At 56.4% G+C, this 21,571-nt stretch overlaps 5 protein-coding genes across 5 annotated transcripts; 3 read left to right on the top strand and 2 right to left on the bottom strand.

Annotated features, from left to right (window-relative positions):
- Window positions 1-407: 407 nt before the first annotated feature.
- BJ171DRAFT_495114 (Cullin family-domain-containing protein) lies at window positions 408-4,874 on the bottom strand. The gene is made up of 14 exons (XM_053110085.1): window positions 4,773-4,874; window positions 4,415-4,582; window positions 4,129-4,244; window positions 3,772-3,875; window positions 3,556-3,625; window positions 3,297-3,469; window positions 2,822-3,153; window positions 2,602-2,717; window positions 2,133-2,427; window positions 1,921-2,031; window positions 1,733-1,818; window positions 1,456-1,560; window positions 737-1,282; window positions 408-593 (listed from the first exon to the last, which is right to left on the bottom strand). Exons 1-14 carry the CDS (start codon window positions 4,786-4,788, stop codon window positions 498-500), a joined length of 2,334 nt encoding a protein of 777 aa, XP_052968986.1. The 5' UTR covers window positions 4,789-4,874; the 3' UTR covers window positions 408-497.
- Window positions 4,875-5,044: 170 nt separating this feature from the next.
- On the top strand, window positions 5,045-7,773 carry BJ171DRAFT_641739 (uncharacterized protein; the record flags this gene model as incomplete). The annotated part of the gene is made up of 10 exons (XM_053115783.1): window positions 5,045-5,243; window positions 5,395-5,511; window positions 5,630-5,659; window positions 5,917-6,005; window positions 6,085-6,300; window positions 6,441-6,601; window positions 6,697-6,786; window positions 6,888-6,916; window positions 7,055-7,333; window positions 7,442-7,773. The coding sequence occupies 10 exons, from the start codon at window positions 5,045-5,047 to the stop codon at window positions 7,771-7,773; spliced, it is 1,542 nt and encodes a 513-aa protein (XP_052968985.1).
- Window positions 7,774-9,045: 1,272 nt separating this feature from the next.
- Window positions 9,046-17,779, bottom strand: BJ171DRAFT_308516 (secretory pathway protein Sec39-domain-containing protein). The gene is made up of 11 exons (XM_053107055.1): window positions 17,413-17,779; window positions 13,491-17,248; window positions 12,348-13,332; window positions 11,529-12,122; window positions 11,331-11,408; window positions 10,937-11,133; window positions 10,682-10,846; window positions 10,498-10,594; window positions 10,174-10,251; window positions 9,253-10,078; window positions 9,046-9,132 (listed from the first exon to the last, which is right to left on the bottom strand). The coding sequence occupies exons 1-10, from the start codon at window positions 17,512-17,514 to the stop codon at window positions 9,404-9,406; spliced, it is 6,729 nt and encodes a 2,242-aa protein (XP_052968984.1). The 5' UTR covers window positions 17,515-17,779; the 3' UTR covers window positions 9,046-9,132; window positions 9,253-9,403.
- A 260-nt stretch (window positions 17,780-18,039) lies between these two features.
- Window positions 18,040-19,341, top strand: BJ171DRAFT_579261 (Alpha/Beta hydrolase protein; the record flags this gene model as incomplete). The annotated part of the gene is made up of 4 exons (XM_053113952.1): window positions 18,040-18,264; window positions 18,523-18,568; window positions 18,649-18,964; window positions 19,119-19,341. The coding sequence occupies 4 exons, from the start codon at window positions 18,040-18,042 to the stop codon at window positions 19,339-19,341; spliced, it is 810 nt and encodes a 269-aa protein (XP_052968983.1).
- A 769-nt stretch (window positions 19,342-20,110) lies between these two features.
- Window positions 20,111-21,096, top strand: BJ171DRAFT_495104 (40S ribosomal protein S29-like protein). The gene is made up of 3 exons (XM_053110084.1): window positions 20,111-20,208; window positions 20,706-20,805; window positions 20,927-21,096. The coding sequence occupies exons 1-3, from the start codon at window positions 20,147-20,149 to the stop codon at window positions 20,933-20,935; spliced, it is 171 nt and encodes a 56-aa protein (XP_052968982.1). The 5' UTR covers window positions 20,111-20,146; the 3' UTR covers window positions 20,936-21,096.
- The last annotated feature ends 475 nt before the right edge of the window (window positions 21,097-21,571 follow it).

The raw sequence follows: 21,571 nt of genomic DNA, 5'->3' as shown, positions 1-21,571 counted from the left end.
AAACATGGATTCATGTGTCCGGAGCTCCTCAGGAACAACTGGACACGAAGACCCATGTGATGCCCACTGGGACGAAATACAGATATGGCTCGCATGCGTTCGTATATGAGGGTCCCATATCATTCTGGGAACGCTGTAGCAGTGCAGCGATGCAATTCAGCAGCACAAGTCGAGTGTGTGGTGAATGGTTTTGACTAGCACGCGCTGGCTTTGGGCAATAAAAAACGGGCCATTGACCAAAAAACAGAGGTGCCCCGTTTCGGAATGAGCTCGTTGCAAACGATTTGCCGCAAGCCCAGGCCGGCAGACACATCCCTGCACAGGCGCGTACTCGCATGCTCTGATGCTGAGCCGACCAAGGCCCGGACGGCCGCTCCAGTTGCCCGCGGTAGTCCGCACAGCGTTCATTCCAGAGTGTTTATTACGAAGCCATTGCAAAAAAGAAAGGTGGACCAAAGTTGGTCAGAGGAGCCCAACGAATACCGCCGCATTCGGCCTCAGGCCAAGTATATGTACATGGCGTTGTCGTCGGCATCGCGCTGAAGAAACTCGCGCTCGATCAAGCTTTCGATGCGCTTCTTCATGTCGGCGGGCTGTGGTGGCCGATTCAGGTTGGCATGTTAGTGCCAGTATGTGCGAGGCCATGGCTAGCTCGATTTCCCCAGAGGACCACAGTGCGAGGACAGTGGCCACCAGCCATACCGCAGTGCGCTTATCCACTACAAAATCAACTCACCTCGATCTGCAGCTTAAGTTGTTCGAACACAGCCGAGACAAGCAGCGTGTGGCTCAAGCGCTTCTTGGTCTTCATGATGCGAACGATGGCCGCGTCGACCTGGTACTGTCGATCGGCCGCCACACGCTCCTTGGTGGCCTCCTCCTCCTCTGGGGTATCCTTGAGCTGAAGGCTGTTGATCTTGACGCGCATCAAGGCGTTTTCATACAGATCGTTAACCTTATACCCCTCCCTGTCGTCAGCATCGCTCTTGGATTTGACCTTCAGTAGGATCCGCTGGGAAGAAGTCAGAAGGGTCTGGAGAACCTTGCTGAGCTCCTTCGCGTCCATGCCTACGCAATCCTGAATCTCCTGCAGGGTGAGGAAGCTGCGGTTGTTGAACAGTAGCAAAATGGCGGCCTGGGCCGTCGAAGCGATGAGCTCCTTATCGCCCTTGGCGAAGTGTGCCTTGAGTGATGCGTGACCAAGCGTGTGTTGCCAAGTCAGCTTGCGACCCTTGTTCCGAGATATGTAATACTCTTTGAAAACCTCCTGGCATCGCTCGAGCTGAGCAGAGAGGGCAGAGCGCCGAAAGAGAAGAGCCGTGGATGCATTACGAAACCGGTGGGTGCCCCAAGCTGCAGCCACTGCATCCGATACACGTTGTCGCACGAGCAGAACCAAAATCCCAGTGTCCCCTGTCCCCACGCACAGCACCCACTGCAGCTTGTGACACATACCTCAGGCGGAAGCGTCAGAGCAAGAGGAACGTAGGTCGGCCAGCAGCGCGCTGTCAAGACATTCACGTGGAGGTCTATAGCACCGAGACCGTCGGAATATTTGGTCTGGGGCAGTCATCCGCCGAAGTGGAGCGAGTGCACGAATTGAAGTTAGTTTTCGAGCACGCATCCACAAGTCCAACACGGAGGAGCGCTGCGAGTAGATATCCGATATGTCGACAGCCATGCATAGCAACGATCGCATCCAGTGGGATCCGCTTGCCCGACTCATACTCACAGATTTGAATGATGCCATGTTGTCTCGCGACACTTCAATGTCCTTGAACATGCCCTCGAGATTTGACGTGAACGTCGGACCACACTCTGTCGGTCAATCGGTACGTTAGTATCCATTCGGAGGAGTCATTTGCTCTCCAAGACTATACTCAAGTCGGCAAAATCAGCAATCAACTCACAGCCACTGACCTGCTCGCAGCTTCCCAAGCATGCTTTTCTCAGCGTCTACGCTTGCGCTCTTGCCTAGAAGCAGTCGCTTCGCCAAATGCGCTCTGTAGAACGCCTCAAAGATATCTTTGCCTGGACGAAGTGGTATCGAATGTACGGCTAAGTACCCGGGACGGAAGCACAAGAGCGAAGCAATGGGTCGACAATGTGCCGGGAAAGAGCGGGCCACTTGCCTTGAATGTATCGGAACAGAGTCAGGCACTTGTCGAGGGCGCTCTCGACTTCAGCATCGCTCTTGCCTTTGCGCGGCTTCATGAGCTCGTCGATGTATTTTGCGATCATTTCGGCGGGCTTGTTCTTGCGAGTGTTGATGAATTTTTCAAAGGCCTCTTTGATAAGGTGGAAGAACGCATCGTTGCTCTCGAAAGCATACGACAACACATCGTCGATCTCGGACTTGTATTTGATAAGGCTCTGCACCATCTCGGTATCCTTGGAGGGATCCGAGATGATTGCGGTCCCATAGCTCTGCAGCAGCGTGCATGAATGGTCAGCATCCATCCCATCCGCTCTTCATTTGGCGCTGTGTGCTGTAACTATGCTCGGGCACACATCATTGAAGCCTGGCGTGACCAATGTTGGCTTCTTGCGCGCCTGTGGTCACCGGCATTCTCGATGCAAGCCAAACGCACAGGCCCCTACCCGGATGTAGTTGCTGAAGTTCCGCTTGAGACACTCGAGACCATCGACCCGGACGAGCAGCTGATACATCAACTTGAGATCATCATGTCGTCGCTTTTCCATCAGCTGATCGAATCCTGTTGGTTGCATCCCAATAAAAAGCGACCGATCAATAAGACTCCCCTCCTGAAAAGGTCCAAGCCCGGTCTCCGTCAAGAATGACCAGATAATGAGTCATTACCTTTATCGACAATCAATTGAGCATATTTCTCGATAAGCTCCGACTCTGGAACGGCGATCAGGGTGCGCCTTGTTGCTTCGTCGAGATATCCGAGGTCATGGCTAGGTTGACAACGAAGCGCCTCCTCGTTCAGCCGCCGGTTGATGAGCGCCATGTATTTTGCTGTGTCCTCGCCAGAGGTGATGGCAAGGGCGTGCGCAGAGCCTTCGTTGACGTAGAACTCCCTTGTCCAAACGAGCAAAGCGGATTCAAAGTGACTTGTGTAGATACCCAGCTCCAGGTACATGCGAATAACAGTACGTAAGGTCGATCGCGCGATGTTGATGCCAGAGCTACATGGACGCGGGCATATCAGACAGTCAGTAAAATTGAGCCCAGAACATCGTGTGCACATCATGAGCCACGGGCCGAAAGCGTCAAGTTGATGACACCACAGTCGCTGATCAAGCAGCAGGCATTCAATGACGTTTCGTACCGCTCGTGGTCGATTTCTCTCAGAGCAGTCTCAACAATCTTGGACTGGAGATCTTTGTGATCCAAAAGCGCCGTGTGGAAGAGGTCCAGTCCCATGTCCCATATGGACTTGATACCTGGTGTTTGGATGACATAAGTTCGATCCAAATAGAGGAATATTCCGCGGATGGCGAGCTGTTCCAGGTTGGAGACGGGAGCATCGGCCACGCATGTTAGCGAGCTAGATCGCAACGTGTCGCCAGCAGAGCACGAATGCTTACGGCCTGATCTCGGAAGTGGAGCCACACGGCTTCGACGGTCTGAAGAAAGGCGCTGCCTTGGGTGCTTGATCTGGTGATTTGATAAACAGTGCGCATGAATGAGCAGTCCGCTGGTTGGCTGGCTGGCTGGCTGGCTGGCTGGGGTCGCTCTGTGCCTTTCAGTATGAGTTCAGGCAAGATATCGGCCTTCAAAGGCCACCAGAAGGAAGCACTCACGATTGGAGCTGCAGGAGCTGCTCAAGAACAAAACGGTTGAACTCCTCTTTCAGTCGGGAGTAAAGTGAGGCAGACATTTTCTGGTGACACATGTCTTCGCAAGCCTGCCATTGAGCGCGGATTGGTTGATGCACACAGTGAGTGGGCTGTGACCGATGGCCAATGACGATGACCGATGTCGATGGCCAATGACGATGCCAATGACCGATCGACCGAGAGCAGCACATGCAACTAGCGCTGATGCACAGGCTACGGGACGTTGTAGCCGATTGCTGAGCAAATATGGTGTGGCCCCAAGGGCATCCAGCGCATGAAGGCAGCAGCCTGGGTCGGACGACGACGCATCCAAAGGCTTACTCGATAGAGCTCTTCCTGGCTATCGGTGATCGTGCGGCGCTGCTGGATCTCGTCGATCGCGATCTTGAGCTTCTTCCATGTGGCCTCTTCGTAGTTCAAGGGAACGGTCGGGGCCACTGCGCAAAGGCAAAGGCAAAGGCAAGGGCGTCCGGGGCGAGAGAATGCAAACGATAGCCCAGCCACGTTAGCCATACGAACGAGTGTCGGCTGGCCATGCTCAAAACAACCATGTCTGCATCACACGGGATTGTGGATATCGGTAAACATGTACGCCCATCTGCGTTACCGGAAAATCCTTTGAAGATCATTTTCTTTTGGGAGGAGGGGTTGGCTGGCACAAGCGACGACGAGTGGAGCATGGCAGCGTCGGTCTTCTTGGCAAGGGAGATGCGATCAGTCGAGTCCGACGGTGACTGGGGGCCTGGCGTCGCTTTTCGCTTTTTCGACTCTCCGGCTGGACCATTCATAGGGGCGTCGCAACAACAGATCACAGATGTTGGTGGGCATCGCATCAGACTCGGCTGCTGTGGATGTGTGCGAGGGCCGCGATACTGGATAACGACTGCGACAAGGGAGGGCGAGAGCCGGCGGGTCTGGACGAACGATGCGGCAGGGCCACGGTGCTCGCTCACCGCCCGATCTACCTGGAGGATGGCTCATGAAATCGGTTGGTTGCGCCGCTGGCGATGTGAAGACCGAGAGAGATCCGCAAGGGACAACGGCCTGGCCTCTGGCGGTGCTTGGCCTGCACAAGTCAACAGCGGCCGAAGCGAGAGCAGGGTGCGCGCTCCCGCCGATCCTCGTCTGGTCTCGCCGGTCCTCGCCTGCTCTCATTCGCCTCCGCCCGTTCTCGGCACCGGCCACAAAGCTGCAACCAATCGCCGGGAGGACCGCGGCTGACGACAGAACACAACATATGGCCGAGCAGGCCCATCATGTCTCGTTTGCCCACGGCATCCTCTCGCCGCTGCAGCAGTCGCCCGCAATGATAATTGAGGTGGACAAGGTCACGACCGACTTTGCGTGCTCGGCAGTCCTTTCGTCGCTGTGCGTTCCCATCAGCGCTGTGCGGTACATCGGAAGCTGCGGTCTGGATGCAGATAGCCGAGTTTTTGGTACGTATTTGATGTGCCCTGCTATTGAAGGATGCTATGGCCGGATCCTTAGCGGCGAAATGCAATAGTCTGGGCATGGAGCAAATGTAATCGGCGGTAACTTGCCAAACACAGGCGCCAGAGTCTGGCAGGCTCGCTAACTCGGTGTCAGGCAATCCGCGGTTCGTTGTCATATCGGAAGATGTGGTGGTGATATCGACGCTGATCAGCCGGCTCGATGCGTTCCATATCATACAACTCGACCGCATCACCAATGTCAAACCTGTCAGTAATGGCTGCTGAGCATTCGATGCGACAAAGGTCCCTGGACGCAACAGCGAGACCCCGGCCGGACGAACGAACTGACTTTGCGCGTTAACGAATGGCGACACTGCGGCACTTCACAGGGATGCATCTCTCTGGAGGGTTTCAATCAGGTTCGCTGGAGTGCAACCGGTCTCTTGACGGGCAAGTGAGCACAGAACGGCCAAGGCTGGCTCAGCATCCGACTGACAAAGCTGCATTGGCTGCCAACCCGCCGCCTTCATGCACAGCACCGTCCCTCAGTGGAAATTACAAGCCAAGAAGATCTAACAAAGTCTGGGAACAGATCTCAAGCATGTGGGTCATCTCGGCTGGCGGCGCGCGGCATCGACAGTCAACACCTTCTGAAACGGAAACTTGTGATCTGTAGCTGAGACTCAGACAGTAACGGTTCGGCTCGCCGTCGACAACTGGAACTTTTTTCGGGTGCTTGAAAGGGCCATTGTTGCGGCAAGGATCGTAAGTCACCCTCTGAGCACCTGTGCATCTCGAGTGTATCATGGGCTCGGTTTTGATAGCATCCAATCTCGTCCCAAAGCGAGTCCTCCTCAAAGCTCCAACGGTCCATCGACCAAACGACTACGCCGAATACCTGAAGCTTGAGGAACAGCTTGCTGGTATTCATCTGGGCCGCAAAGGCACGTCGGACCGCAAGCGTCCGGGGCCAGAGCCGCTGCAGGAGATGTGTGAGCTGGTTACTTGTCTGACCCGACTGTGCGATGCAAGTGCAGAGGCAAAGCGAGCCTTTTGGCAGGTAGGTGGGCCTGAACGTGGGTGGGCGAGTTCACGATGTGCCGCACGGCCGTCTCTGCATTATCGCTCATCTCGCTACACAACCGAATGCCTCAAATTGTTTATGTCTGCGTGGGCACCGCTGCCATCGACTGTCGTTAGTCGGACCGAGGACTGCGATTCATCATGCGAATGATCGAGCGGTTTCTGTGCCAAATATACGACTTTGCCAAGGCACTGCGGAAGCATAGCCAAGACTGGGTCTTGGCAAGCGGCTGGTGTTTGGAATCCGAAGATTTTCAGAAAATCCATGGAACGATACGGTACGTGGCAAAGGCGCTGTGTGGCCTGTACTCTGCTGGGGAGAACAAATCGGCGGCGACTTTGACCCAAGCACATGTCTGCCACCGAACGACAGAGTCGTCCGCAAGATGGTACATCTTCTGGCAATCATCTTTCGAGATTCAGAGACAATAGAAGAAAGCCAGATATATCTCAAGCGCCTTGGGTTGGTTGACTGCGATCTGCACCCAGTGCCCAGTCATGTCTCTGTTGCTTGGATCCGGTGCTGGATGAGTACTCATTATGTCCACTTCGCGCACATTGCAGATCCAAGGGATCTGCTGATCTTCTCAATGGTACTACTGCAGTATCGAGCCGTCCGTCCGGATCATAGTCGCGCACTCCGTGATTTATCGACGGCCTTGATGGCTGGACCAGAATTCGACTTTGGCACATACACTCATGGCACTGGCACTTTGTTTGTGCTCACATAGCGTGGCTCTCGGCCTATGGTCTCCATATCCCGCTCACAAGCGACCGTGTTGCCAAGCACGCAACATCGTATACGACCGAGTTGCTCGGTCCCCGCCGTCAACAGCGCCTTACCGCGGAAAAACTCGATATATTTGATGTCTTCTGGAGCGTCCACAAGATGAAGATACGGATTGTAGGTCTAGTATTCAATTACTGGATGCTAGTTCGCTGTCATCCTAGCCATCTCGGCGAGTTCAATCGGACGCTCGCCAAGTACCACACCGTCGTCGAGGCCGGAGGTGAGCAAATCAAGAGTAACAGGAAACCAGCCACAACAGACACCGGGAGTCCCGCGCATGCCTTCCGACTTTGGATTTCTGACCGGTGGCTCCCGACTCTTGTGGTAGGATTGGTCGACGTTGCCATTTCGCTGGCATTTTCCCTAAGACAAATCCGCTCTGTCAAATCACTGGCGCTCGATCGCGTTGGCTCCATGGCCATATCCCCAGCGCGGTTCATATGCGCTGTTTACGAGGCCGCCCTGCTCCTGGAGCATGTCCTGGATCTGCTTCCAGAGTCCTGCACCCGAATCCGAGAGCTCTATGCCGATGACTGGATGGTCACGGGTTTCAAGCATGGCGGAGAGTGGTTGCCAGCAAGCGACGTCGTCAGCGACGCAGGCATCTGGACTGAGCTTTGCGGAAAGCTCAGATCCATCGGAATGTATTTCCGTCTGTAAAAGTCGGCCAGCAGCATCTCGGCGAGGGACCTCTCGATGCTGGACCGCTCTGCGACGACAGCGGCGAAACAGAACTCGAATATCTCAGCGTCCTTTGTCTGGATTTTATTGAGCATCACCTGGCACATAGTCTGCACCAGACCAATGAAACCACGAAAGCAAAGTGGGTCAAATACCAAACTTGTTGTGGATGTGGAAGCGAGCAGTTTGCATCAGTGCAATCGGGGCATGATCGCTTGAGATGCCCTCGGTTCCCATAGCCCACCGGATGGCTTTGACTTCGCGGTTGAAATCGGTGTTGGTACGATCGGTCCAGTCTTGCGGAAGCTCGGCCGTGGCTCGGCCAAAGCGATTGCGATTCAGGCTCTGGGTCAGGACGCGAGCAAGGACGGCAATGCGCATGCCAAAGCCACTGCCAAACTCGGACCGAGCACCACCCATGTATGCAGTGCATAGTTGGCTGGCAGCGGTGTAGTGGTGCTCAAGCACCGCGCCAGCAATGATCTGAAGGACCACGCCGCGATGGTCGTCCATTCCATCGCCATAGACACCAGAGCCTGACTCTTGCGAGCGCTCCGTGATTGAGGGGCCAAAATCCAGCGCCGTCCGGCAAAGGGCGCCCCAAAGCGGGGTACCGATGGCCCTGGGGGCGAATCCGCGAGCACAAAACAGGATGTGCAGCAGACGATCGTACATGACCGAGAAGTGGATCTCCTCCGAGGTAGTTTCTGGAGTGGATGCACTCTCGATGATGCGAGCAGCGGCTCTCTCCCGAACCGCGCGACGCGGAGACAAAAGGGCGTGCTGTAGATAAACGACATGATTGAAGTCCGATGGTTCCAGAAACTTGAAGAGGTCGATTTCAGTCTGCTTGCCGAGACAGCATCCGCGATGTTTCCGCCGCGACAATGGCATGAGATGGAGCCGGGTTACGGTGGGAATCCAGACACATTCGGCAAATGAGGCGCGGCCAAGTTAGTCCAAATCGCAATGCCTGCTGTCTGGCACATGTCGATCGATAGAGCGGGGCGGCGTAGATTCCACGGGAACGTCAAGGAGGCGCTCGCGAGTTCACGTTACCTTTTCCGAAATCAGATCAAACTTGTTGTTGCCAAGTCGCACATCTATGAGGCTGTCCCAATACTCCTTGTCGGCGACCCAAAGAACCAAGTCTCGCCAGCAATCGTCCAGGTAGTCCGGCAGTGCATGGAGAGCCGCTGGAGCTGCCGGGAGCGAAGGTGCCCAATCCGACAGAATCTCGACCAAGCCATCAAAGTGACGCAGGTCACTTGACTCGGCCAACAGGCTCTTAAACAGATCCCTTTGGCAGGTCTCGGTGCTGCGGTAGCCATCGGGGAGCTGCAGTGCGTTGCCGCTATGTTAGACCAACATTCCCTGGTGCAGAGCAAGGGCGTGGTCCCAAAGATGGGCGGCACCCCAGGAGCAGCCCAGGAGCAACTCTGCCCAAATCAGCCGTACCTGTCTGGACCATGTCATTTGGAGGGTATGCTCCAGCTTGGTTGTCTGCAAGATCTCATTGCTGGATGGGTCCACTCTGAAATGCTGGGCCGTGGTAATGATGGCGGGTGCATGTACAGTAGAGTTCATGTGTCAGTCATCTCGTTCATGATCAGCAGCAGCGGCAGAGAAATCGTGTCGCAAGCAGATCGGCATCGCAAGGACTACCGCTTCGCCCTACTTTCTCGATGATTTTGGAGATTCCCACGCGAAGCTCGCTGCTGAAGCTGCCTGTGTTCTGAATAACTTCGCTCAGAGTAACTCGCACAGCATCCTCCAGAACCTTGGCGCTCTGCTGCCCCGGGGACGATAATGATGCCGCTGATTCTTCAGAGTCGCCCCAGAGGTTCGATTCGTCGGCGAGACCTTGCACCTCAAACTCTGAAACGGCAGCAACGATGCGGTCGATAGCGGCAAGCGGCGAGTCGACGCCCTTCCGGAAGATGTTGCGATATGCAAGCAAGGATGGGTTGCCGACGACCGCAAGCAGCGATTCACGGTAGACGCGATCGACCGAGAGCTGGGCAGCATCGGCAACGTTGACGCATGTTTGCGCCATCAGCCCAGCAATCTCGGTCATAATTCGTGCAGATGTCCCTGCGATCGCCATCTTCATGCACAGCGCAACGACCTCGGGAACCTCGGCCCCAAAGAGCATGTCAAACTGTTGAATGCGCTCGATGGGGATACTTTCGTCACGGGTTGGATCAACAATATGGTAGAGCTGAATGACTGTGTCCAAGTGAGTGGAAATATGCTCGATCTCCAAAAGTGCTTCAGAGTCGCCCTGGGCACATCCGGTATATGTATCGGGGGTTAGTGGCTTGGCCCAAGGCAGTCAGAGGGCTCGTCCTGCAAGGGTTTGGCGGTCATGAACACTACCTCGGAGCCGCGTGCCCGTAAAGCTGAGATACAGCTCTTTGCAAAGTCTTGGCGGACCTGGATTGGAACAACGATAGCCTGTGTCCGACGACCGATCCCAATCGCTCGAATTAATCCAATTGCATCTTGTACATCTCCCCCGCGAACGAATACCGGCAGGTCGACAGAACAAGCGAGAAGATGCGATGTTGAGGCGACGTTGAGACGAATTCAATCAAACCAAGGCCGCAGGGCCAAAACCTCTGCTCAAGATACGGATGCAGATGCTATGGACCAGAGGCCTTCAGTGCCCTGCGTTTGGATATTGGACCGAATCATACAGACCTTCTCGCCGGTGCAGAAACTGGCTGCGATACGTGTGACGTCAATGGCAAGGAGCCGCGGCAGCAGCGAGCGGGTCTCGTCCATGACTTCGACAAGCCTATAGATGGACAGACCAGGAGAAGAGTTAGTGCACATCATTGCTAGCCAACAAATGGCAGGCGACAGCGCCACAGCATTCGCCTACCGATCAAGATCACTGTAGTCCCAATCCATCAGCTTGAGGAGGTTGTCAATATAGGTGATGGAAACCGTACTGGCCACGCCGAAGAGATCGCCCTCAGACAGGCGAATAGGGTCGGAGATGCCCGACTCGTCTTGGAAGGACTCGATAAAGCGCAAGGCAAGGCAGCTACCAGCAGGGCAACGGATTATGGGTCAGCGGTTGAGCTACGAGTGCAGTAACGTCACTGCCAGACAATCCCGTGCGCCATGGAAATACCTCGGCAGAATATCCAAGAAGCCCTCCAATGCCTCTCGGGACTGTGGAAGATCGGCCCAGAGCACTGTGTAAGCTTGCTTCCCCTCAATGTTGGCAGCAAGGAACGACCTCAGTCTCAGACCGCGAAGCGAGCTCTGGCCCAGGATTTTATCCAAGAGCCCAATACGCAGCCGGAGCTGTTCGCCAAGGAGAGTATCCTGGAGATGTGACATGTCATGGGGGTCAGCTAGCGGTCGCAAAAATCAAGCCACACAGCAAGACGTGTCACAGCTGTGCCTCAGATGCGCTGCATATGCGTCTCAGATGTGCTGCGGATGCACCGCTGGACCCTCGTAGCCCGGTTTGGATGGACGATATGTCCTATCCAATCGAGACATACGATTCCAGCTCTTACCTCCAAGCCAACGCGCTCCTGGCATTCCAGATGGAGCTGGTAAAATGTCGACAATGTGGACAGTTCGCTGTGTACAAGCTAACAGTGTATCCGGGATCATGTCAGAGGAAATATGCTCATGGATGTGAAGTTGAGGGGCTGCACGACAGTATCCAGCGCGAGTAGCCGTTCGGGACTTGGCCAGATTGCAGCACTTACGAGCGGATGAACGGATTGAAGGATCTTGAGGGTCGCCGCAGGGTATGTGTCGATGATCTCCTGGTAGACTGCTAGATGATGCTGAACTACGGTGACGTCCAGGCTTGGCTCGCTCAGAATCCAAAAAGTGTGGGCAAGAACGATTTCCTCGCGATTGATTTGATAATGCTCGGCAACGGAAATCACTGTCTCGACCGTCGAGAAGTTTGTCGTCCGCACAAGCTGTTTCAGAGACTCGAGGCGGTAGAATGCATCGGACTCGAAGCGGTCCTTGGAAATGGTACCGTCGAGGAAGATGGACTCGAGTAGTTGCTGTTGGCGCTTGTTCTTCAAGAGCCCCGAGTATCTGCTCGAGAGCTGGACAGCCTCTGCGAACCGGTCAGCTCCAGGCTGTCCCTGGAGGAGATCCAGAGGGATAGCACGTACGAGGGCCATGATCTCCCTGGGTGGATAGGAGACAAGCTTCAGGAGCAAGTGCGCACTCTGTTGGTTGGCGATGTGGTAGAGAGCTCGCAGAGAGAAGTAGTAGCACGCAAGTTGTTCGTGGATTTGGGAGGGATGCAAGGAATCGAAGAAGGGGCTTGCGCTGGAATCCTGTGGTCGGTGGATACGAGAACGTTCAGTATCGGGCCTTCGTCTGTGCCCACTGGCAAAGCAATGAGGGCTATATCACCACGACAACATATGAGCCCTACAGCCCCATCGACACAGTCACGCCGCACCAAAATGGCGAGAAGGTGCCGTTGGGATTAAAAGTTCTGATATGCAAGCCCGCAGTGGCGCTTGTCGACAAGTTCAAGACTGAAAGCAACAATGTACCTGCGAAAGATGAAGCAGGTACGCCAGTGCTAGCATGGCGTCACTCTCGTAGGATTGGACGGCGATATTGACAAGATCGCGATCAGCGACGGATGACTCTGACCAGACACCAAATCGCGACTGTCTGAGTCGGTCTAGGATCTGTAAGAGACGTAAGGGTCGCTTCGCGAAGGTATCTGAGTCGACAGCGCTCTCGTCCGGCACGAAGCGATAAGTCTCAGCAGGGCTGGCTACCACGGCGCTTGACGAATACAAGTCATGGACTTGAACGAAAGCTTGATCGATGCCGAGCTCGTTGCCTGTCAAATCGTATTGATCCAAAGCAGACTGGATCTCGGCCATGGCAAGCGATTGATCAAACTCGCCGTTCTTCAGAAGCTGGCTCAACCTCGGCATCAATGATTCGCCGGTTCGGCTGTCAGTGTCATCTTCCAGAAGGAGCGCCGAATGCGACAGACGCTCGGCTTCAAGGCTGCGCCAAATCTGGAGGAGCGCCGCGATCTCTCCAGGAGGACACACGGTGAGACCATATCCGATCACGGTCATCTTGACATTCAGATCGTCGAAGCGCCTTGTCTCGGACAGCCGCTTGCAGACTTGCGCAACCTCGACTTTGGCCGATCCTTTGACCGCAGCATCGCCGTGGATGATGGACTTGAGGTGATCGAATGCACCTTGATAGTCCTCGACATCGAGGGCCGCCAGTGCACAGAGCGCACGCACCCGGACCCTCGATGTCGCGTCGGCGTGACCGAGTTTGCGGGCGATTTCAAGGAGGGCGGCAGGCGACTTGTATGCGTTTCTAACGACGCCGTTGCTCAAGGCGGTGTGAATCAGAGCGAAAGGATCGCCCTGGATGCGGATTTGGATCGGTAAAATCTCGGCTTCGTTAAAGGAGACCCGGTAGACGGTGGCCAACGCATGGCAGGCTTCTATGTACTCAAGCTCGGTCTTGAGTCGCGGAGACTCTGGCAAGATTCGAAGACTACCGGTTGCGCGTCCACCACGGGCAGAGAACAGCGGCGAAAGCATGTTAGGCTCCGTCCGCACTACAGTCGAGCATGCCCAAGGTTGAATCGGATATGTGGCGGAGGGCCAAGGCTGGGCAGAGCTGCGACAAAGCAAGGCAGCCAACAGACTCACCAGTCGTACGCCAGCTTCAGGCTTCCTTCGTACATGTTGGCACTGTCGGCGTTGTCGAAGTACTCCCGAGATGCATCGAGAACAAGATCCTCGATCTCATCGGGCGGAATCGGCGGCATACGGTCACTCGGGAGCAGCACCGATCTCGCGAAAACAAAGTTCTGCGAAACGAGAGCAACGCCGGTGATTTCCTTGTAGAGCTCGACGACAGGAAGCCCCGCAAGCGCCCCCCAGTTGCGGAGATCGAGAGCGTCGGCCAAAAGCGTGTTCCACTGAGCTTCGCGGGAGACGCCTGGGCCCTTCAAAGTCCGAGCCAGCTTTGCCAAAACCAAGCGCTGCTCGTCTTGCTTCTTAGAGGAAGAGACAAACCAGGCAAGAGGCTTGCCCAGCCGGTACTTTGACAAAACCTTGGATGCCTTGATGTGTTTCTCGAGCTCTTGGATCCGAGTGCGATAGAGATTCGAGAGCGGCTCCACCATGTCGAGCTCCTCTACTCGAAGTTGGTCCTCCCATGAGTCACCCGAGTCTGCTTGCTGCTCGATGCCGGCAAGGCTAGTCAGGCAGGCCAGAAAGCGCTCCTTGAGCTCGACGGCATCTGGGTCGGGGCAGTCGTAGAGGACTTCAAAGGCAAAGTCGTAGATGCTCTCCAGGCTGCGGATAATGGGCTCGCCCCCAGTGCCAGACACGAGGGCCGAAGCAGACTGCTCGAAAATCAAACAGCACCAGTCCAGGTGGGTGTGCGATAGATTCAGGAGGTACTCGCGCAGCAGCGTGAGAGGGTTCTGAATCAGCTCCATATCTTGGTACGATGTCCTGCCATCTGGCTGGATGCTCCGGTCCCATCGCCGCGCTACCGAGGAGAGATAGGGGAGAATGCTCCGCTGAAAATCGTCGAGAAGGGTATCTCGGGTGATGCGGGCGACAAAGAGCTCGAAAACTTGTGAGCTCGACAGTGCTTGTAGCTTTGGGAGCGACATGTCCGCACAGAGCTCCGACGATGGGTCGTAAAACTCATAAACAAGCGAATAGAGGGTGCACAAGTCCTCGAACAGATCCTGGAGGCCATCCACGCGGCTTGCAATACCCAGATGCACGAATGCCCGAGCAAAGTTGACGAGCCCAGACCTTTCCTCGATTTCGTAGGCTCGACGAATGTACCAATCGGTGAGCTCGCTATGCGCCAACGGATACTCGCGGCGAGCAAGAAGGGTGGTCTCGGTGGCCGCAATCCTGGGCCGTGCTGTTGCGGGATCATCGGAGTCGGTCATGATCAAGAACTCGTCGACAATCTGCGACGCTTCAGACCAGTCCTTGACGCGCCATGGGATCGTGACCCAGAGTTCCTCAGTGTCAGTTCTAGCGTCGATACGCGGCAGCAAACGACTGTACGTCTCTGGATCGACGCTCTCTGGGATCAAATTCAATAGCGAGATGCGATAGTTAAGCAGCTCCGCCCCATGGCGAGTCAGCATGACCTCGAGGGCAGTGACATTGCCACAGACAGCAAACTCCTCAGCCAGCTTCAAGAGACCAGAGTCGCGAAAGTGGGCAAGGTGGAGGGGGAATGTGCTGTACTTGTGGGGGAACTGGGAGTAGTCAGCCGAGGCGTAGATCGCTTGGTGGGTCTCGAGCATGGCAAGGTAGTGCAGCGCTTTCCTTCGATAGAGAATCAAGATATCGGTGGACGGCAGGATGGCATCTTGCAGCGCATATTGTTGGAGAAATCGTGTCCGCTGCAGGTGTGCGGCGCTGGATTCAAAGTCGGTCGGGGCACCGGAGAGGACATCCTCGATTTCGGTATCGACATCGTGCTCTTTGACGATGCCTGTCTGGTCAAGGGCATAGAGAAGTAGCTGCCGCGCCAGTCGGGGGTGGTCGGGAATGCGACTCAGACAGACGTCAAGAACCCACGAGCGGTCCTTTATCTGCCCAAGACACGCCGGGACTGACTCTTCAGTGAGCGGCTCGTGTGTCCATTGGTGTTGGTAGATTCTGTCGGGGTTGATGCCAAATCGCTGGGCCAGCGCCAGGGCTTGGCTGTATTCGCGCAGCTCGAGCTTGCGCGAAATGGCGTCGTGGACCGTCATCTTGACCACCGTCCAGAGAGTATAGCTGCTCTCGACTACCGAGACTGGAGGCCGAGTCTCAGGTGCGGCCGGGCCAGCGACATCGCCAACAAAGACCTGGGTGATAAAGGCGAGTCTTTCGGACACAAGAGCCGCAATCCATTCGGCTAGAGTCAACTGGGCGGCAGCGGCGGTGCTTTGTGGGTGGGCCGCATCGGCTTCGGCATTGACGCGAACCATTCGCCAGGAGGGGCCATAGCGGACAAACTGGTATCGGAGAACCTGCCGATCGCACTCGAGGGCATACAACTTTTCATTGGGGATCGGAGCGATGACGGGACGAGGGTCATTGAATAGTTCGGGCTTGTCGCCGAGCAGATTGCTGAGAGATGGCAAGGCAGCCAGAACAAGACTGCCGTTGGAAAAGGTGAGCGCCACGCTGGTTGGAGACCACCACTCCACGGTCGAGACCACAGCAGGAGTTTCTGTCGGAGGCAGCGATTTGGAAAGTGCTGACGACGAGGATGGCAGGTAGGCTTCGGAAAGAGCTTTGCTACTCCATACGTGGAGCAGCTCCATCGGGTGCAGCCGCCAGATCTTGAGGAGGCCATTCGTATCCAGCGATGCAAGTAGCGAAGAGTCAGGGGAGAGCGCGAGATGGTGGACCAAGCCGGCGGTAGAGGCTGGGGAGGAGCTCCAAATGGAAAACATCTTGCTGACGCTGTACCAGAATCCATCGGCATCGGCCGAGATGGCGCATTCTTCCGCGGGCGACAGAGCCGAGGGTTCGGCCGCACGATAGTGGGGCGCGGAGTCGTGGATGGTCCATCGGGTAATGAAGTCCTCTGGCGAGGCCGATGCAGACGAGCTAGCTTTTTGTGGTGCTGGCTTGCCCGAGAGAATCAGGGCCTTGGATTGAGGATCGAGCAGGACAGCCGAGATATACGAGTGGGTTGACTGGAAGGAAGCAGCATGGTCAAAGACCAGGAGGTCGGGATGTTCCCGGGTGCATTTTGGGAGATGCAGCGGAAATTTGCGGTCTGCAGATGTGCGTGAAAACTCGGCCTCGTTCAGGATATAAGAGACCAACATGCCGCTGTAGTTGATGGACACAAGCCGGTGGGTGTAGGAGTGCCCATCGGCCTGGATCGGACCGAGGTCAGTGAATGCCAGAAAGCAGAACGGATCGACGATGCCGAGACGCTCCTTGCGTGGGTCGACTCCATATTTTTCCCAATCGATCCAGACCGACGATGGTACCGAGTGGGGTTTGGTGACGTGCGGACCAATGGTGCAGTAGCCAGCGCTTTCGATATGCACGACCCGAATCGAGCCGATGCTGGAGGCGATGGCCAGGAACTTGGAGTCGGGCGACCAGCACAGCTTGCGCCAGCCCGGAAAGTCGTCGCGCTCGAGGACCATGCCGACGGCGCTGTGTGACTCGGAATCACAGAAGCGTATCTGGAGCCTGTCTTCAAAGAGAATCGCCAAATACGCCCTGCAGGGAGAGAGTTGGATTGTGTGTGGGTGCTGGGTCTTTGGAAGAGATTTGAGTAGAGACGGTGGGATCGAGGGTGAAAGCACAGTTCCATCGAGTGCACCGGCGACTACTGAGGCGACGTTTGCCAGGATGCGTCCAGGAAGATCTGAATAGTTTGGATCGGTCTGCGGAGGGAGATATCTCTTGGTTTCCTATGGATGGTTGCCGCAGCACACATGAGTATTGGGCGTGCCGTCGCAAAAGATCGAAGCCATGCAAGGGGTGAGTGGCCGGACCAAAGCACACATACGCCTGCGGACTCTGATTTCGGCAGGGCGACAGCACGGCATCGGAGACATGTGTCGATGACACTTACAGGGGGCTGCGACGACCATGCTGCGACCTGGGACCGTTCGAAGAGGAAGACGTCCTCTTGAGCGCCCGGAGCCGCAGAATGATGTGGTGGCGGGGTGGCCATTGGGACCGGCCGATCGCGAAGATGGAGAGTGTCGAGAGAAATCGCAGTCGAGCAGGAAGCTCAGGGAGGCAAGCTCTGGGAAGCTCTGGGAAGCTCCGGGAAGCTCTGGGAAGCTCCGGGAGGCAGGCTCTGGGAAGCAGGCTCGGCGGTGAGCCAGGGACGAAAGTCAGCGATGAACACCAACAGCACCCGGCCCGATCGAATGCGGCTTGTCCAAACCAAGACAGGACACCGGCCACGTGGACGGCCGACGCGGCCCACAGCACCCAGGAAATGGAACGGCGGGTCTCTCATGAAAGCGTCGTCGTCAAGCCGGTGACGGCAAAGATCGCCCACGCAGCGATCCCGGCAGAGAGCTCGTTCGTCGGCATCGACCCACTTCGTCATGTTGCGCGGCACCTCCACGGGCCCGCACGTGTCTGTGAGGCCGTCCGTCTGGTCGCTTTCTCCGGGTGCAAGCTCGTCCACAAGACGCAACTCGCTGGGCTCCCCGCCCGCATTTCGTCTCTCATCAATCTCGCCGCCATGGCCGACGCCTCGACCGCCAACCAGCCCGAGACCTCTCCAGCCCAGCTTTCGGAGTGCTGCCTAAAGGGCCATCTGTGGGACGGGCAGCCCGCCGGAACCGCCCGTCCCCTGCAGACCAATCCCAACATCCAGGCGTACTTTGCCCAGCCACCCGGCTCGGCCAAAGCCGCCATTGTCATCTTCACCGACGTCTTTGGATACGAGCTTACCAATACCAGGCGAGTATATGCCTCACGAGTGTGCATGATTCCGGCGTGTAGACCAGCCGTTAATCGAAACTTGGGCTCTTGACAGACTCATTGCGGACTATTACGCCAAGGCTGGGTTTCTCTGCATTGTCCCCGATGTGAGTATTGGCCCAGGGACACTGCAGTCCAATGAGCCTGTGGAGCCGCCGTTGCTGCATCCTGCGGCTCCCTCACCACAAGGTGTGCCGAGGGCCTCTTGCGGTCAACATTGCCGATTCTAACACCACTCCAGCTCTTCTTTGGAGACCCAGCAACCCGCCGTCCCGAGGAATTTGAAGGTAGGTCGGACAAGCACATTCACTCATATGGATGCTGTTCGAGCCCGCGGCTGAGCCCTCCACTAACATTTGCACGACAGGACTCATGGACCCTGTTACGACTTGGGGCCAGCGCTGGAGCCAAGTCGGGCGAATGCTGCGATTGGGGCCGCATATGGCGTCCTGGATTATGCGACATACCCCAAAAGAAATCGTCCCTGTCATCGATGCCACTCTCGCCGAAGTGCGGGAGCATTTTGGCATCCACAAGATTGGCACCCAGGGCTTTTGTTTCGGCGGCAAGTATGCCGGGATGCTGGCCGGCTCGACGCAGATTCAGGCCTCGTCCATTGTCCATCCCAGCGGCGTCTCGGTGCCCACGGATATCAAGAACATCGCCGTGCCCGTCCAGTTCATGTAAGCATTTAGTTTCCTGGGCCGGGTAGCTTACCAGGTGCGGCGATGTGCTGCATGTGCCAGAGCCAACATGCCCACGCCAGACATGCCATCTGCAGGTAGATCACTCACAATCAGCACTGGTTCTGGTGGAAATGTCTTGGACGGCCCATAGCTTTGCCGAGCACGATCCTACGTTCACCCCCGCCAACCAGAAAGAAACGGAGCGAATCTTGCAGGGCAGACCCGAAATCGATTCGGAGATCAACTTCTATCCCGGCACTGTCCACGGATTCGCATGTCGCGGCGACGAGAAAGACCCCGTTGCCACCACTGCTCGCCGCGAAGCCCTGGCGAAGAGCAAGGCATTTTTCCAGAAGCACCTCCTCAAGGAGTGAAGTCGCCGGCGCACTGTGTTGGCCAAGCCCATGGCAACCCCGATACAACCCGTTCGGCTCGCTTGAGACACCGGGATATGTAGTTTGCGCGATGTGGCTGTCCCCTGACAAGCCAACACACCACACCCACCCATCCACCACCTCCAACCAAACTGTGCTTCGGCCCGAATCGCAGGTACCGAGCGACCGGGCGGGCGGACAGCAGCGCAACGTTCCTCTCAGGGTGAAGAAGATAGATCAACATAATTGTTATGACTGTTGAGCTTGATTGAAAAAGCATCATTGAGGAACGTCGTCGCCGCAGTCGCGCCGTGTGGTCGCCCAGGTAGAGCGGAAACTGGCACCGGGGGCGCAAACATCGAAGCCCGGCAGCACCCAGGGGAGAGAGCGGAGCGATTCGGCACCCGCCAAACACAGCCGGCCGCAGCAGCAAAGGCATAGTCCGCGGCCAGCAGAAAGGCAACAGAAACGCAGCCGAGGCGAGATGCAGATCGAAGATTCAGATGCGGCCTCGATACCGCTTTATACTCACCGATTGGCCAATCACGGCTGCAGCCCTTGCACCACCGTATCAATTTGCCGATTGGTCTCGACCTGCGCCACGCACGGGTTTTTTCTTCTCGCGCCACAAGCCACGCGCGACAGCGACACGAGCCTGGCCCACGCATCTGATTGGCGGGCTGGCGAGTGCCCAGCCCGGTTCGAACGGCTGCAGACAGCAAAACGGGCAATATCCGCGGCTCTCCGGCGAGCAATTCTTTTTCCTCCTTCTCTTCCATCGCTCCGATTCACGGATATAGCAACAATGGCTCACGACGCTGTCTGGAACTCGCACCCCAAGAAGTACGGCAAGGGCTCTCGCCAATGGTAAGGATCTGGCCAGATCGTCCTGCGTGTGGCCGCCCGCCCACCTGGCTGGCGAACTGGCTGGCGCTTTCCTCAGAGGCAGCCAGGGGCAAGAATACGGACGGGATTTCGAATCGATCGCATCCGGAGACTGAACAGCCACAGCCCAAGCCTCCAAAAGGCAGCGATCCGACCGCGGAGGCATCCGAAAACGAAGAAAGGAGGTCCAAGCCGGCCTGGTGATGGTCGTCGTAGTTGTCGTCGTCGTACTGCGACCTTGGATCGCACGTTTGCGAGGCCATATCCGACTCAACGGCTCGACGGCCATTCGAAACACTTGCCAGTGGTCTTCCTTCACAGGAAGCTTTTTCGGTCTCGATGCAATTCACCGCCTGACCCAAGCTATGTCACCAGCCAGCAGCCGCCAGCCAGCAGCGGGGCGAGATTCGTTTGATTGTTGACCACACGGTTGTTCGAGCTCCGGCACTAACTGCAGCCCTTACGTTGCGATTGCGTAGCCGCGTCTGCTCTCACCGCGCCGGTCTGATCCGCAAGTACGGCCTCGACATCTGCCGTCAGTGCTTCCGTGAGAAGGCCAGCGACATTGGCTTCATCAAGGTAAGGCGGCCTGGTCATGCAACGAACTGCATTATTGGCCTTGCGCCACTGGCAGCATATGCTTCTCCTCCCTTGCAGGGATGGCTGCTAACCCGGCTGCTCGCTCCTCTTCTTCCCGCAGTACCGCTAAATGTATTTGATCATGCGATGAGCGCGCAAGGATCAAGGAAAATATACATTTGCCGCATTTGGCCCCAAAGCCTTGGCTGCCTCTGTTTTGCCCAGAGCGGTTCGCATGCGTGATCTGTGTCTTTCTTGAACGGCCTGTGAATACAACGTATCCAAAACGAAGCGGAGCGGAACGAGACACCTTGTCTTGAACCAGGCCATCGTTTTCTTTCTGGGTCCTGGATGCGCTTCTGAGGGCAAGTCGGTTGTGGAGGCGATGGGCTGAGCGGCGTCCCATTCACTTGTCTGTCAAAGTGTGAGTTCAGATGGCCCATCCCATCGCTGCGATATGGCCCCGCCGCCTGCCTGTCGGCCATCAGCCATCAGCCATCAGCGACTCTCTTCGCAATATCATGCAACCATGGCGGCGCTGGTGAAGGGGCTGACTCTCCATTACGAGAAAAAAACCTGCGCCACGGAGTGTGTCGGATCGCGACAGGCTCTGATTCAACGCCGCCATCGCACGCCGCCTGGTCTGCGCTGCTGTCTCTCGCATCGCGACCAGCCAGCAAACCGGCCAGCAAACCAGGCAGATAGGCAAGCAGACAAGCATGAGTACCAGCAAGCGATTGAGCAGCTCGTCCGAACAGGAGTCCAA

This window comes from Polychytrium aggregatum, assembly GCF_025602895.1.
Source record: "Polychytrium aggregatum strain JEL109 chromosome Unknown BJ171scaffold_9, whole genome shotgun sequence".
Classification (NCBI taxonomy): Eukaryota; Fungi; Chytridiomycota; class Chytridiomycetes; order Polychytriales; genus Polychytrium; species Polychytrium aggregatum.
The sequence above is the reverse complement of the archived record's forward strand: the minus strand, read 5'-3'. Positions and strand labels throughout refer to the sequence as shown.